This window comes from Bombina bombina, chromosome 9 (assembly GCF_027579735.1).
Source record: "Bombina bombina isolate aBomBom1 chromosome 9, aBomBom1.pri, whole genome shotgun sequence".
NCBI lineage: Eukaryota > Metazoa > Chordata > Amphibia > Anura > Bombinatoridae > Bombina > Bombina bombina.
In genome coordinates, this window is record NC_069507.1 from 273,338,069 (window position 1) to 273,356,093 (window position 18,025).

At 39.7% G+C, this 18,025-nt stretch overlaps 1 protein-coding gene across 1 annotated transcript in view; it reads left to right on the forward strand.

The window, feature by feature from the left end:
* The window catches only part of MFAP5 (microfibril associated protein 5), a 219,366-nt gene that overhangs the window by 171,607 nt on the left and 29,734 nt on the right, over positions 1-18,025 (forward strand). The window contains exon 6 of the mRNA XM_053692810.1: positions 15,379-15,466. Within this exon, the coding sequence (XP_053548785.1) occupies positions 15,379-15,466 (88 nt within the window). The remainder of the gene's footprint in view (positions 1-15,378; positions 15,467-18,025) is intronic.

Genomic DNA, 18,025 nt, shown 5'->3' on the forward strand with positions numbered 1-18,025 from the left:
ATGGGATGCTGCTGAGGAAAATTCACCGGATTCAGTAGAGGGCGCTGTTTGTGACTTTCCCTTTTCTGATTTATTGGGGGATGACTTAGACAAAATAACTCCTGCTAGAGGGAAACACTCAACCCCTATGGAAACCCTAGTTGGAGGTAATACTGAACAGAATAATACAGGTCAATCTAATATATCTGAACCTGATGTAGAAATAACTGACCTAGAGGTTAGCCCAAGTAACTTTAGGGCTGCACAATGGGAGGATCCAACTTTAGCTGCGGCTAGAAACTATATTTCCTTAAGAAATGGCACCCCCATTAATACTGATAAAGCACTCACCTATCCATACTTTGAAGTGGAAAATGATTTATTGTACAGAGTTGGGAAAAAGGAGTCTGTCAAACAGCTGTTAGTACCCCAGGCATATCGACACACTGTATTAAATCTGGCACATAGCCACATACTTGGGGGGCACTTGGGGATTGAAAAAACCAGAGAGAGAATTCTTAGGAGGTTTTATTGGCCAGGTGTAATGGCATCTATCACAAATTATTGTTCTTCTTGTCCTGAATGCCAATTAACTGCCCCTCTTACAGCATACCGTAGCCCCTTGGTGCCCTTACCCATAATTGAGGTCCCATTTGAACGCATTGGTATGGATTTTGTGGGTCCTCTTGCAAAGTCTGCAAGGGGGCACCAGTATATATTGGTAATAGTAGACTATGCTACACGTTACCCTGAGGCAATACCCATGCGTACTACTTCAGCAAAAGCAATTGCTAAGGAGTTAATGTTAATGTTCAGCCGTGTTGGGATTCCCAAAGAAATATTAACAGACCAAGGCACTCCATTTATGTCGAGAATTACAAAGGAGTTGTGTAATCTTCTTCATATAAAGCATCTGAAAACATCCGTATATCACCCACAAACTGATGGTCTGGTAGAGTGATTTAATAAAACACTAAAGGCTATGCTCAAAAAAGTAATTGATAAAGATGGAAAAAACTGGGATTTCCTTTTGCCTTATTTAATGTTTTCCATCCGAGAGGTCCCTCAAGCTTCTACTGGGTTTTCGCCCTTTGAACTTTTGTATGGAAGACACCCCAGAGGGTTGCTAGACATAGCTAAGGAGACTTGGGAACAGGAGTCAACCCCTCACAGAAGTGTGATTGAACATATAACTCAGATGCAGGATCGGATGACAGCCATTATGCCCATAGTTAGAGAACACATGAAAAATGCCCAACAGAACCAGCAGAAGAGCTATAATAGAAATGCCAGGGTTCGTGTGTTTAATCCAGGAGACAGAGTACTAGTCCTGGTTCCCACTGTAGAGAACACATTTTTGGCAACATGGCATGGGCCATATGAAGTCATTGACAGAGTGGGGGAAGTAAATTACAAAGTAAGACAGCCTGGGAGGCGAAAGGAGGTACAGATTTACCATGTGAATTTACTTAAACCGTGGAAAGAAAGAGAAACACTTGTGGCTATAAAAACAGCAGACCTCCCTACAATGGAGGAGCATGAACCCGTAGTCAATATCTCAGAAACCCTGACTATCCACCAGAAGAGGGAGGTAACAGACTTCATCAGATTAAATAAAGATGTTTTCTCCTCAGTCCCAGGAAGAACTACGATAATAGAGCATGACATTGTCACTGAACCGGGAAAAAGGATAAATCTAAAGCCATATAGAATACCTGAAGCCCGGAGGGAAGCAATAAAATTGGAAGTAAAGAAAATGCTGGACCTTGGGGTAATTGAAGAATCCCAAAGTGACTGGAGTAGCCCAATTGTGCTTGTACCAAAGCCTGATGGACAATCAGGTTTTGTAATGATTACCGGAAGCTGAATGCAATATCCAAGTTTGATGCATACCCCATGCCAAGGGTTGATGAACTTGTGGAGAGACTCGGGAGAGCCAGGTACCTTACCACATTGGATTTGACCAAGGGTTATTGGCAAGTGCCGCTTACAGGACGGGCAAAGGAAAAGACTGCCTTCTCTACTCCAGATGGGCTCTTCCAATACAAGGTGTTACCTTTTGGCCTACATGGTGCTCCAGCAACATTTCAAAGAATGATGGACCGGATCTTAAGGCCACATGCTCATTATGCTGCAGCTTACTTAGATGACGTGGTCATACATAGCGAAGATTGGGAGTCTCACTTGCCAAAAGTGCAAGCTGTCCTTAATTCCATAAGAAATGCCGGTCTGACAGCAAATCCGAGTAAATGTACCATTGGCTTGGAGGAGGCCAAGTATCTTGGCTATTCCATTGGAAGAGGAATAGTAAAGCCACAACTTGCTAAAGTTGAAGCCATAAGGAATTGGCCACGACCTATGAAGAAGAAACAGGTCAGAACATTTCTTGGGCTTGTTGGCTACTACAGAAGGTTTATCTCCAACTTTGCTACTATAGCAGGTCCTTTAACTGACCTCACTAAAGCAAAAGCTCCAGTAATAGTGAAATGGTCCTCTGAAGCTGAACAGGCATTTCAAAATCTCAAGGAAGCCATCTGTAGACAACCAGTGTTAGTCACCCCTTTACGCCACAATTCAGTTTTACAAACTTTGCCTCCTATGGAGGTGGTGAAGTAAGTTTGTGCTTAATTTCTATGTTTTCTTCTGTGATAATCGCCTCTAAGCATTTTGAAGCCCAATTCCTCTGAGTACAGTGTTTGGCAGAGGGATGTGAAGGAAGTATCGACCTATTGATGTTATGGTTTTCCTTGCAGGAAATCTTTTCAAAGGTTCTCTCTTATCGGTCGCACGGATTCATCTCCTACCTCTCTTTTCAGATCGACGATATACTCTTATATAATATTACCTCTGCTGATAGTTTTCAGTACTGGTTTGGCTGTCTGCTATATGTGGATGGGTATCTTTTGGTAAGTATGTATCATTATTTAAGACACTCTCAGCTATGGTTTGGCAATTTATGTATTAATATAAAGTTTTAAATATATGTATTTTACTTATATTTGCCATGAGTCAGGTCTATGTATATTTCCTTTTGCAGACTGTCAGTTTCAGTTTGGGAAGCATGTTTTGGGAAGTTATTTTTCTTACCTGGGGTATAGTGCCCAAATTTTTCAAATTGTCTGTTTTTCTTTTAAATTTGCGGGCAAATTAGGCTTGCGAGGTCGCAAAATGCTGTTATTTATTGCGTCATTCTTGGCGCAAGAATTTTTGGGGTGCGAAGGTACATCTTTGATCGAGGTTTCGTCTGTTATGGTGCGAGTTGCGTCATTTCCGAATGTTGTTGGCACAAAAAAAAAATCAACTTAATTTTGTGTGTCGTGTGTCATACTTGGCACTAAAAAAATTTTAATTTGTTTTCACCCACTTTCTATGTGCCTCTTGCCTTCTATATGATCAGAGGGCTATGCTGTTTGCATTTTTTCCCATTCCTGAGACTGCTATATAAGGAAATTTAACATTTTGCTTTAATGTTGTTTTTTCTTTTACATGTCTCAATCTGATACTGTCTCAGAAGCAACTGTTGGAACCCTGCTGCCTGATCACAGTTCTACCAAAGCTAAGTGTATCTGTTGTAAGTTAGCTGAGATTATGGGGCATATGTTTCAAGCTCCGATTGGAGCTTGATGCCCCGTGTTTCTGGTGAGCCTGCAGGCTCGCCAGAAACAGCAGTTATGAAGCAGCGGTCACAAAGACCACTGCTCCATAACCTGTCCGCCTGCTCTGAGCAGGCGGAAACACATCGCCGGAAATCAACCCGATCGAGTACAATCGGGTTGATTGACACCGCCCTGCTGGCGGACCATTGGCCACGAGTCTGAAGGGGGCGGCGTTGCACCAGCAACTCTTGTGAGCTGCTGGTGCAATGCTGAATACGGAGAGCGTATTGCTCGCCGTATTCAGCGAGGTCTGGCGGACCTGATCTGCAGTGTCGGATCAGGTCCACCAGCTCTTGATAAATAGGGGCCTATATCTCCAGCTGTAGTATGTAACAGTTGTCATGATAAGCTTTTGCATGCAGAAAACGTTTCCATCAGTACTAGTACAGTTTATGTTGTTCCTTCAACATCTAATGTACATGATATCCCTGTTGATATGAAAAATTATATTGCTGATGCAATACAGAAGGCTTTGTCTGCTATTCTGCCTTCTAATAAACGTTAAAGGTCTTTTAAAACTTCTCATAAAATTTAATGACATTTCTAATGACCGACAACATACTGATATATCCTTCTCTGATGAGGATCTCTCTGATTCAGAAGATCCTACCTCAGACATTGACACTGACAAATCTACTTATCTTTTCAAGATTGAGTATATTCGTTCCTTGTTAAAAGAAGTGTTGTTACTTTGGATATTGAGGAGTCTAGTCCTCTTGATATCAAAGCTAGTAAACATTTAAATTCTGTTTATAAACCTCCTGTGGTTACTCCAGAGGTTTTTCCAGTTCCTGATACTATTTATGATGTATTTTCTAAGAAATGGATTAAGCCTGGTACTTCTTTCATTTCTTCTTCTAGGTTTAAAAGGTTGTACCCTTTGCCAGCGGATAGTTTGTAGTTTTGGGGAAAAGTCCCCAAAGTTGATGGGGCTATTTCTACTCTTGCCAAATGTACTACTATTCCTATGGAAGACAGTACTTCATTTAAGGATCCTTTAGATAGGAAACTTAAATATTATCTAAGGAAAGCTTATTTATATTCTGGCTATATTCTCAGGCCTGCCATTTCTATGGCTGATGTTGCGGCTGTATCAACCTTTTGGTTGGCTAGCCTAGTACAACAGGAAACAGATCCTGACTTGTCTAGCATTGTTTGTTTGCTTCAACATGCTTATCATTTTATCTCTGATGCTATTTTTGATATCATCAAGATTGATGTTAAATCTATGTCTTTAGCTATTTTAGCTAGAAGAGCTTTATGGCTCAAATCTTGGAATGCTGACATGGTATCTAAGTCTAGATTACAATCTCTTTCTTTCCAAGGTAACAATTTATTTGGTTCTCAGTTGGATTCTATTATTTAAACTATCACTTGGGGAAGGGAGTTTTTTTGCCTCAGGATAAAAGATCTAAGGGTAAATCTAAAGCTTCTAATCGTTTTCGTTCTTTCCGACAGAATAAGGAACAGAAAACCAATCCTTCCCCTAAAGAATCTGGTTTCAATTGGAAACCTTCTTCAAGTTGGAATAAACCCAAGCCTTTTAAGAAACCAAAGCCTTCCCCCAAGTTTGCATGAAGGTGCTGCCCTCAATCCAGTTCAGCTGGTGGGGGGCAGATTGAAATTATTCCAAGACATTTGGGCAGATTATGTTAAAAATCAGTGGATTCAGAGTATTGTCTCTCAAGAGTATCAAATAGGATTCAGAGTAAGACCTCCTATGAGAAGATTTTTTCTCTCTCACATTCCAGTAAATCCGGTGAAGGCTCAGGCTTTTCTGAAGTGTGTTTCAGATCTAGAGCTTTCAGGGGTAATCATACCAGTTCCGTTTCAGGAGCAGGGTCTGGGGTTTTATTCAAATCTATTCATTGTCCCAAAGAAAGAAAATTAATTTAGGCCAGTTCTGGATCTGAAGTTTTTGTAAGAGTCCCAACTTTCAAGATGGTGACTATAAGGACTATTCTGTCATTTGTTCAGCAAGGTCATTTTATGTCCACAATAGACTTACAGGATGCATATCTTCACATTCTGATTCATCCAGACCACTATCGGTTTCTGAGATTCTCTTTTCTAGGCAAGCATTACCAATTTGTCGCTCTAACATTTGGCCTAGAGACAGCTCCAATGATCTTTTCGAAGGTTCTCGGTGCCCTTCTATCTGTAATCAGAGAACTGGGTATTGCGGTGTTTCCTTATTTGGACGATTTCTTGGTACTAGCTCAGTCTTTACATTTAGCCGAATCTCACACGAATCAACTAGTGTTGTTTCTTCAAAGTCATGGTTGGAGGATCAATTTACCAAAAGAGTTTCTTGATTCCTCACACAAGGGTCACCTTTTTAGGTTTCCAGATAGATTCAGTATCTATGACTCTGTCTTTAACAGACAAGAGACAAATGAAATTGATTTCAGCTTGTCGAAATGTTCAGTCTCAATCATTTCCTTCAGTGGATATGTGCATGGAAGTTTTAGGTCTCATGACTGCAGCATCAGACGCAATTCCCATTGGTCGTTTTCATATGAGACCTCTACAGCTTTGAATGCTGAATCAATGGTGCAGGGATTATTCTCGGATATCACAATTGATATACTTATATCCCAACATTCAGCTCTCTCTGACTTGGTGGTTAGACCATCATTGTATAATTCAGGGGGCCTATTTTGTTCATCCTACCTGGACTGTGATCACAACAGATGCAAGTCTTTCAGGTTGGGGAGCTGTCTGGGGATCTCTGACAGCACAAGGGGTTTGGAAACCTCAAGAGGCGAGGTTACCAATCAATATTTTAGAACTCTGTGCTATTTTCAGGGCTCTTCAGGTTTGGCCTCTGTTAAAGAGAGAACCATTCATTTGTTTTCAGACGGACAATATCACAACTGTGGCATATGTCAATCATCAGAGTGGGACTCGCAGTCCCCTAGCTATGAGAGAAGTATCTCGGATACTTTCTTGGGCAGAATCCAGCTCTTATGTAATTTCTACGGTGCATATCCCAGGTGTAGACAATTGGGATGTGGATTATCTCAGCCATCAGACCTTACATCTGGGGGAGTGGTCTCTCCATCCAGATGTTTTTTGTCAGATTGTACAGATGTGGGGTCTTCCAGAAAATATATCTGATAGCTTCTCATCTAAACAAGAAACTTCCCAGGTACTTATTCAGGTCCAGGGATTCTCAGGCACAGATGGTGGATGCTTTAGCGGTTCCCTGGTTTTACCAACATGCTTATATCTTTCCGCCTCTAGTTCTTCTTCCAAGAGTGGTCTCCAAGATCATCATGGAACAATCATTTGTGTTTCTGGTAGCACCAGAGTGGCCTCACAGGTTTTGGTATGCAGATCTTGTCCGGATGTCCAGTTGCAAACCTTGGCCACTTCCTTTAAGACCAGACCTTCTGTCTCAAGGGCCGTTTTTCCATCAGGATCTCAAATCGTTAAATTTGAAGATATGGAAATTGAACGCTTAGTGCTTAGTCATAGAGGTTTCTCTGATTAAGTCTATGCTACAGGCTCGTAAGTCTGTTTCAAGGAAGATTAATTATTGAGTTTGGAAGACCTATATTTCATGGTGTTTTTCTCATAAATTCTCCTGGCATTCTTTTAGAATTCCTAGAATTTTACAGTTTCTTCAGGATGGTTTGGATAAATGTTTGTCTGCGAGTACTTTGAAGGGACAAATCTCTGCTCTTTCTGTTTTATTTCATAGAAAGATTGATAAGCTTCCTGATATTCACTGTTTTGTTCAGTTTTTCTTTTATATCAAGCCTGTTATTAAATCAATCTCTCCTCCTTGGAGTCTTAATTTGGTTTTGAAGACTTTGCAGGCTCCTTCTTTTGAGCCTATGCATTCTTTGGATATTAAACTACTTTTTTGAAAGTGTTGTTTCTTTTGGCTATCTCTTCAGCTAGAAGAAGTTCTGAATTGTCTTCTCTCTCTTGTGAGTCTCCTTTTCTGATTTTTCATCAGGATAAGGCTGTTTTGCGGACTTCGTTTAAATTTCTTCCTAAGGTTGTGAATTCTAACAACATTAAAGGGACAGTTCACCCAAAAAAAATCTTCCCTTTAAATTATTCCCAATGATCCTTTTAACCTGCTAGAGTGTATTAACTTGGTTACAAGTAACTCCTTTACTCCTATTTAAGCATTTGAAATAGCTGATTTAGCCTACACAGCCAGCAGAAGAGATTACACTCTAAGTGGGATGCAGGATAGTTAAGTAATAAAATGATCATTTTCCATTGTTCTCTCTATGTATTGAGCTTTGGTGTTCCAGCCAAATAAAAGATAAGGAAGCAAGTCTGTTTACACAAACTTAGAACATAATGAGATCTGATATCACCTTTAAGTTCAACCCATTGTAATAGGCTGTGGTTTCAAAACACAAAATCAGCTACTTCATATACACAAATAAGCATGAAAATGGAATTTCTCAAATATTTTATACTCTGCAGTTGGTATATCAAGTCATTTAAAATACATTAATGGAAAAACAATTTTACAGTGTACCGTCCCTTTAATATGGAAATTGTCATTCCTTCTTTATGTCCTAATCCTAACAATTCTCTTGAGAGATCTTTACATTCTTTCGATGTTGTAAGAGCTTTGAAATATTATGTTGACGCTACTAAAGATTTCAGGAAGACTTCTAGTCTATTTGTTGTCTTCTCTGGGTCTAGGAAAGGTCAGAAAGTTTCTGCAATTTCTTTGGCATCTTGGTTAAAGCTTTTGATTCATAAGGCTTATTTGGAGGCGGGAAAGTCCCCACCTCAGAGGATCATAGCTCATTCTACTAGATCAGTCTCCACTTATTGGGCTTTTAAGAATGAAGCTTCAGTTGATCAGATTTGCAAAGCAGCAACTTGGTCTTCTTTGCATACATTTACTAAATTTTACTTAATTTTACCATTTTGATGTATTTGCTTCTGAAGCAGTTTGCAGCTGTTGCAGTTTGATTCTTCTGCTTATGTTTTAAGTTTTTTTCTTTAAATTTATGAGAAAAACTTATTTTTTTGTATATTTAATTTTTTCAGCGGAAAATTGCTATTTTTATTTTATCCCTTCCTTTCTAGTGACTCTTCTGTGGACTTCCACATCTTGGGTTTTTCTATCCCATTAGTCACTAGCTCATGGACTCTTGCCAATTACATGAAAGAAAACATAATTTATGTAAGAACTTATCTGATAAATTAATTTATTTCATATTGGCAAGAGTCCATGAGACCCACCCTTTTTATAGTGGTTATGATTTTTTTGTATAAAAGCACAATTATATTTCCAGTTCCTCTTTTTGTTTTTATCACCCCACTACCTGGCTATTCGTTAAACTGAATTGTGGGTGTGGTGAGGGGTGTATTTATAGGCATTTTGAGGTTTGGGAAAACTTTGCCCCTCCTGGAAGGATTGTATATCCCATACGTCACTAGCTCATGGACTCTTGCCAATATGAAAGAAATTAATTTATCAGGTAAGTTCTTATATAAATTATGTTAGATATATATACACATACCTCTATATATATATTTTTTGTAAAACCTTGGTTTTAAGTGTGCTGCATATTCTTTTGTTCTCATGCTGACATTTGACAAAGGCACAATTTGGTGCCGAAACGTTGTCATTTTAACTATGCTTTAATAAAATTGTTATATTTTATCAAGACCAATGAGTGCCTGCATTCTGTGGAATACTTGGATGATTTATAGCAGAGCACCGTGGCATTAATGGAGTGGATAGATTGTGCTTTCCCTTAAAGTAACTATATATATATACACACAGTGGGGCAAACAAGTATTTAGTCAGCCACCAATTGTGCAAGTTCTCCCACATCAGAAGATGAGAGAGGCATGTAATTTTCATCATAGGTAAAATGTGGAAACAAATCCAGACAATCACATTGTCTGATTTGGAAAGAATTTATTTGCAAATTATGGTGGAAAATAAGTATTTGTTCAATATCAAAAGTTCATCTCAATACTTTGTTATATATCCTTTGTTGGCAATGACAGAGGTCAAACGTTTTCTGTAAGTCTTCACAAGGTTGTCACACACTGTTGCTGGTAAGTTGGCCCATTCCTGCATGCAGATCTCCTCTAGAGCAGTGATGTTTTGGGGCTGTCGCTGGGCAACATGGACTTTCAACTCCCTCCAAAGGTTTTCTATGGGGTTGAGATCTGGAGACTGGCTAGGCCACTCCAGGACCTTGAAATGCTTCTTACGAAGCCACTCCTTTGTTGCCCGGGAGGTATGTTTGGGATCATTGTCATGCTGAAAGACCCAGCCACGTTTCATCTTCAATGCCCTTGCTGATGGAAGGAGGTTTGCACTCAAAATCTCATGATACATGGCCCCAATCATTCTTTCATGTGCACGGATCAGTCGTCCTGTTCCCTTTGCAGAGAAACAGTCCCAAAGCATGATGTTGCTACCCCCATGCTTCACAGTAGGTATGGTGTTCTTTGGTTGCAACTCAGCATTCTCTCTCCTCCAAACACGAAGAGTTGTGTTTCTACCAAACAGTTCTACTTTGGTTTCATCTGACCATATGACATTCTCCCAATCCACTTCTGGATCATCCAAATGCTTTCTAGCATACTTCAGACGGGCCCGGACATGTACTGGCTTAAGCAGGGGTACACGTCTGGCACTGCAGGATCTGAGTCACTGGCGGTGTAGTGTGTTACTGATGGTAGCCTTTGTTACGTTGGTCCCAGCTCTCTGCAGGTCATTCACTAAGTCCCCCCATGTGGTTTTGGGATGTTTGCTCACCATTCTTGTGATCATTTTGATCCCACGGGGTGAGATCTTGCGTGAAGCCCCAGATTGAGGGAGATTATCAGTGGTCTTGTATGTCTTTCATTTTTTAATTATTGCTCCCACAGTTGATTTCTTCACACCAAGCTGCCTGCCTATTGCAGATTCAGTCTTCCCAGCCTGGTGCAGGTCTATAATTTTGTTTCTGGTGTCCTTCGACAGCTCTTTGGTCTTCACCATAGTGGAGTTTGGAGTGTGACTGTTTGAGGTTGTGGACAGGTGTCTTTTATACTGATAACAAGTTCAAACAGGTGCCATTAATACAGGTAATGAGTGGAGGACAGAGGAGCCTCTTAAAGAAGAAGCTACAGGTCTGTGAGAGCCAGAAATCTTGCTTGTTTGTAGGTGACCAAATACTTATTTTCCACCATAATATGCAAATAAATTCTTTCCAAATCAGACAAATGAGATTGTCTGGATTTGTTTCCACATTTTGTCTCTCATAGTTGAGGTTTACCTATGATGAAAATTACAGGCCTCTCTCATCTTCTTAAGTGGGAGAACTTGGCTGACTAAATACTTTGTTGCCCCACTGTATATATATATATATATATATATATATATATATATATATATATATATATATATATATATATATATATATATATATCTAATACGTGATAAAATCACAGTGGAGGGGGCGCAGAATGGTATACAATTCAGATGGTAGTTATTGATAACCCTAAAAGACAATTTAAAACTTAAACACAATTTAAAACTTAAACAAACTAATGTTATCTTATGAGGTGAAAAATATATCAATATAAGGTTATATAAATCCCTTTTGGAGTATACAGGAAAGAAAATGTCTCTTTTTACAAATAAGTTGATAGCTGAGCGGCGGCTGCCTCCTCTCAACCGGAGGATCCAGGCAAGAACTAGGAGAAATAAAAAACAGAGGGGCGCCTCATGTGTGGTATAGTCTGATTGAAGACATAAGAAAAAGCAACAGAATAGCCAAATGAGTACTCACATACTCCACGAGCACACTCATGTGCTGGTAGGGGCAGGCTGTAGATTTAGATGGGTGTGACAGCTCACCCTTTCAAGGATACTTCCAATACTGTAGTTCTGCAACAGGTGTAAAACAAACAGAGAGCACTATATGTGCAGACCATTAAGGATGATACATAGAAATGTGCTTTATAGTATAAAGTGGGTACTCACATACTCCCAAAGCACACCAATGTGCTGGTAGATACAGGCTGCAGATTCAGGCAGGTGTGGCAGCTCACCCAAACAAACAATCTTTTGGTATTGATGCAGTGAAAACAAAGGCAGGTTTAATGCTTCTCAGTAGCTGTGCACTTAGTAGTGATTGCAGGCAAATGGTAGGAAATGAGATCCACTCCAAAAGTAAAAATTTGCAAATATTTATTAAAAACAAAAATTTAAAAACAACACCAGGGTTGTTATACAAAGTGGATTACAGGGTCACCCAGTTGGCCCCAATGATTGCAACGCGTTTCTCGGTTGGCAAACCGTTTCATCAGGCGTATCATAATCATTCCTACCTCTGCCTTTTATACCCTACAAACAAACAATTGTGTCCATTCTAAGAGGTGTGTTCCTAATTGATTCTCACCTGTGTGAGCTATCAGGTGTCTCTGAGGCTAATTGGTTGTTCACTAGAAAAAATATACTTTGCAACTAAAAAATTGACTTTGCAAAATAAAAAATGTAAATATTCACCCTTTTGTGTATACCAAGTTGTGCATTAATGTGTTACATGTAGAAGAAAAGAAAGAAAAAATGTGTAGTAAAATAATAAATATATTCCAGTTATGTTACCAACCAATAATATGGCAGTCCCTTTTCTGCTAATGCACACAGAAAAATCGCAAAGGGCAGCTGCATAAAAGGCTGCTGTCTATGTGTGTTTTTTTGGCATTTTAATTTCAATAACAAACTGAATATAAACTTCTTAGTATGTTATAATATTCACCCTTTTGTGTATACCAAGTTGTGCATTCATGTGTTACATGTAGAAGAAGAGAAAGAAAGAAGAAATGTGTAGTAAAATAATAAATATATTCCAGTTATGTTACCAACCAATAATATGGCAGTCCCTTTTCTGCTAATGCACACAGAAAAATCGCAAAGGGCAGCTGCATAAAAGGCTGCTGTCTATGTGTGTTTTTTTGGTATACACAAAAGGGTGAATATTATAACATACTAAGAAGTTTATATTCAGTTTGTTATTGAAATAAAAATGCCAAAAAAACACACATAGACAGCAGCCTTTTATGCAGCTGCCCTTTGCGATTTTTCTGTGTGCATTAGCAGAAAAGGGATTGCCATATTATTGATTGGTAACATAACTGGGATATATTTATTATTTTATTACACATTTTTTTCTTTTTTCTTTCTTTCTTTTCTTCTATATGTAACACATGAATGCACAACTTGGTATACACAAAAGGGTGAATATTATAACATACTAAGAAGTTTATATTCAGTTTGTTATTGAAATAAAAATGCCAAAAAAACACACATAGACAGCAGCCTTTTATGCAGCTGCCCTTTGCAATTTTTCAATGTGCATTAGCAGAAAAGGGACTGCCATATTATTGGTTGGTAACATAACTGGAATATATTTATTTTACTACACATTTTTTCTTTCTTTTCTTCTACATGTAACACATTAATGCACAACTTGGTATACACAAAAGGGTGAATATTTACATTTTTTATTTTGCAAAGTCAATTTTTTAGTTGCAAAGTATATTTTTTCTAGTGAACAACCAATTAGCCTCAGAGACACCTGATAGCTCACACAGGTGAGAATCAATTAGGAACACACCTCTTAGAATGGACACAATTGTTTGTTTGTAGGGTATAAAAGGCAGAGGTAGGAATGATTATGATACGCCTGATGAAACGGTTTGCCAACCGAGAAACGCGTTGCAATCATTGGGGCCAACTGGGTGACCCTGTAATCCACTTTGTATAACAACCCTGGTGTTGTTTTTAAATTTTTGTTTTTAATAAATATTTGCAAATTTTTACTTTTGGAGTGGATCTCATTTCCTACCATTTGCCTGCAATCACTATTAAGTGCACAGCTACTGAGAAGCATTAAACCTGCCTTTGTTTTCACTGCATCAATACCAAAAGATTGTTTGTTTGGGTGAGCTGCCACACCTGCCTGAATCTGCAGCCTGTGTCTACCAGCACATTGGTGTGCTTTGGGAGTATGTGAGTACCCACTTTATACTATAAAGCACATTTCTATGTATCATCCTTAATGGTCTGCACATATAGTGCTCTCTGTTTGTTTTACACCTGTTGCAGAACTACAGTATTGGAAGTATCCTTGAAAGGGTGAGCTGTCACACCCATCTAAATCTACAGCCTGCCCCTACCAGCACATGAGTGTGCTCGTGGAGTATGTGAGTACTCATTTGGCTATTCTGTTGCTTTTTCTTATGTCTTCAATCAGACTATACCACACATGAGGCGCCCCTCTGTTTTTTATTTCTCCTATATATATATATAGTGTATATACACACACACACACACACACACACACACACACACACACACATATATATATATATATATATAATCTGTGTATATATTCATATAGAAATATAGATGTACAGTATATATTAAACATAATCAGATTTATAGAAATCCATTTTTTAAAATAAAAAAAACATTTTCTTCCATGTGAAGAACATTGAAATATAAAGTATTTAGTTCTATCGCAGTTTGTCTAACGTGGTGTCGGGTTAACACACAAGAGATAAGTGATAGTTGTTTTTTTAACAGCGTGCTCCATTAAAATCTATGGGGTGAATACGTTAACCCATTTGCGATATTCGAAGTCCTGAAGTTTGCACGCATTCAGCAAGATTACAAGTTGTGCGGTACGGCTATACAACTGAAAAATTGACCTTTGTGCGCGGAATGGCAGGTCACCCATATTACAAGTCGCAGCGATACGGCTATACCGCTAGCGTTTTAACCTGTACCACAACTCTCCATTTCGCACTAAAAAAATGGCTTTTGAGTGTGGAATTTTCAGGTCTCCCATATTACAGGTTGTGCGATCCGGCTATTACGCAACAATCCATTCAGCGCTCAAAGACCAATAGTTATGGATTTTGCAAAACAAATCCGCGGGTTAAGGGTTAAAAATTTTAATTAGTGTTGGTGATGTCAGTGGGCGGCTAACTATGGGTATTTAGACTAGGTTTTTTTTTTGGGTGTTATGTTTTTACTAAACCTTCTTGTCCCCATACACATCAATGGGGATTGCGTTATAGCGATCGGCATTCCGCAATCGCAGGTGTTAGTTTTTTTTCTAACAGTTTCTCTCCATTGATGTCTATGGGGGAAAACGTGCATGAGCACATCAAGTCAGGCCTCGGCTTTTGTGCGGTATGGAGCTTAACGCACAACAAAAGAAGGTTTTTCTGTAACTTGTAATGGCAGCGCTATGGAAAGTGCGGTACCGCTAAATATTTTGCATTATTTATGCACTGGGTTTAGTGCACAACTTGCAATCTTGGTGATCGGGTTTTGCTCTTGTGCTAACTTTTTACTTCCAACCTGTAACCCGGACTTGTTAAATTTACTTTGAGCTCAGTAAGTGCACCACTTGTAATCTAGCCCATTATGTATGTGTCTGTGTTAGCATCTTATATGCATATTCTTTTTATTCTTTTCTATTAACCGTCCCATGACAAACTAATAAACACCATTCTGCATCTTCCCTAATTCTGAGCACGTCACGATCTTCCTGGCGTGTCCTTCATCCTCTTCTCTAAACTCTGCTCTGCCTTAGCTTTATGAACCTTTCCCCTTGTCACTATAGGTGTTTTTGTTGTGTGTCCCGTCTGTTTCCCGTCTTTAATCCGCTATCTCTTTCCGTTCTATTCAGTGATGTTTTGCTCTGTTCTGAGCCTGGTTTCTCACTCTCCCCTACAGACTGTAAGGAGGTTGAGTATCCGTGCACGCGAGTGTACTCTGTACAGAAGCCTGTCAAGCAGTGTATCAGCTACCTTTGTGTTACCAGGTACAGACTGCGCTGAAGCCATCATCCAAAAACTGTCCAAACTCTGCCTATGGTGTCATCTCCATGAGCCCTTTCCAGCACTATGGCTGGTATAACCCATAGGGCAACTATACACTATATGATTTAGGTCAGCTGTGTAGTTGGCATGACTAGGAGGGGGGCATGTCTGATATAACCCAGAAGAGACATTATGGGGTTGATCTTGGTCTATTGTTTGTTTACTGATGCAGATGAGCTCTATACAGTGTTATCCTGAATACAATCAGCCATTTTCAATGTTTTTGGCATGACTTTTTTCATAATTGTTTCAGTGAAAAATATCCCTACACATGCCTGTCCTGTTTATCTGATAACAGGGTCATTTCTCACTTATCGAATTCCTTAGCTAAAACATGACTTGATAAACGACAACACAAACAGAAGAGAGCATTGGTTTCTACGTGAGCAAAACCCACTGACGTTACCCAGCGCCATATTGTGCAACGTTATTAAACAACATCACCACAGATACAAAACACAACTGCTCAATCAATTGAAGTTAATTGACAATTAATATTAAAATACACTAGTAAAATTATCCAGATATATAATCAATAAAGCAAACATGCATACTTTACCCATAATGCCCTTGTTTAAATCCCTGAGACAGAGATACACACATATTGCCATGGTTATAGAGCACAAACAGTTAACAGCACACACATATCGCCTATTAGCATTACCACAACATTTACATACGCCCTTTGCCCTGTGATATTATCACTATACCTCAATGAACTTATTGTGAGTCGTTAACTGTGCTCATTTGGTTTTCGGGTTAGGAAATTAAGACATTAATGTTACAGATAATAGTTTTGTGTTGTTTTTGGAGGTAACAATTCTAGTTTTAAGGGGCATTAATGCCACAAGCATTTTAGTATTTTGATCTGTAGAAAAAGACACTGACAATATGGTCTGATACAAAACTGCCAGGAGCTACAGGACTGTATGTGATGTGAGGTCAGATGTTGGCATATAAATGCCAGGAGCTACAGGACTGTATGTAATGTGAGGTTGGCATATAAGTGCCAGGAGCTACAGGACTGTATGTGATGTGAGGTTGGCATATAAGTGCCAGGAGCTACAGGACTGTATGTGATGTGAGGTTGGCATATAAGTGCCAGGAGCTACAGGACTGTATATGATGTGAGGTCAGATGTTGGCATATAAGTGCCAGGAGCTACAGGACTGTATATGATGTGAGGTCAGATGTTGGCATATAAGTGCCAGGAGCTACAGGACTGTATGAGATGTGAAGTCAGATGTTGGCATATAAGTGTCAGGAGCTACAGGACTGTATGTGATGTGAGGTCAGATGTTGGCATATAAGTGCCAGGAGCTACAGGACTGTATATGATGTGAGGTCGGATGTTGGCATATAAGTGCCAGGAGCTACAGGACTGTATGTGATGTGAGGTCAGATATTGGCATATAAGTGCCAGGAGCTACAGGACTGTATGTGATGTGAGGTCAGATGTTGGCATATAAGTGCCAGGAGCTACAGGACAGTATGTGATGTGAGGTCAGATGTTGGCATATAAGTGCCAGGAGCTACAGGACTGTATGTGATGTGAGGTCGGATGTTGGCATATAAGTGCCAGGAGCTACAGGACTGTATGTGATGTGAGGTCGGATGTTGGCATATAAGTGCCAGGAGCTACAGGACTGTGTATGATGTGAGGTCAGATGTTGGCATATAAGTGCCAGGAGCTACAGGACAGTATGTGATTTGAGGTCAGATGTTGGCATTTAAGTGCCAGGAGCTACAGGACTGTATGTGATGTGAGGTCAGATGTTGGCATATAAATGCCAGGAGCTACAGGACTGTATGTAATGTGAGGTTGGCATATAAGTGCCAGGAGCTACAGGACTGTATGTGATGTGAGGTTGGCATATAAGTGCCAGGAGCTACAGGACTGTATGTGATGTGAGGTTGGCATATAAGTGCCAGGAGCTACAGAACTGTATATGATGTGAGGTCAGATGTTGGCATATAAGTGCCAGGAGCTACAGGACTGTATATGATGTGAGGTCAGATGTTGGCATATAAGTGCCAGGAGCTACAGGACTGTATGAGATGTGAAGTCAGATGTTGGCATATAAGTGTCAGGAGCTACAGGACTGTATGTGATGTGAGGTCAGATGTTGGCATATAAGTGCCAGGAGCTACAGGACTGTATATGATGTGAGGTCGGATGTTGGCATATAAGTGCCAGGAGCTACAGGACTGTATGTGATGTGAGGTCAGATGTTGGCATATAAGTGCCAGGAGCTACAGGACAGTATGTGATGTGAGGTCAGATGTTGGCATATAAGTGCCAGGAGCTACAGGACTGTATGTGATGTGAGGTCAGATGTTGGCATATAAGTGCCAGGAGCTACAGGACTGTATGTGATGTGAGGTCGGATGTTGGCATATAAGTGCCAGGAGCTACAGGACAGTATGTGATGTGAGGTCAGATGTTGGCATATAAGTGCCAGGAGCTACAGGACTGTATGTGATGTGAGGTCAGATGTTGG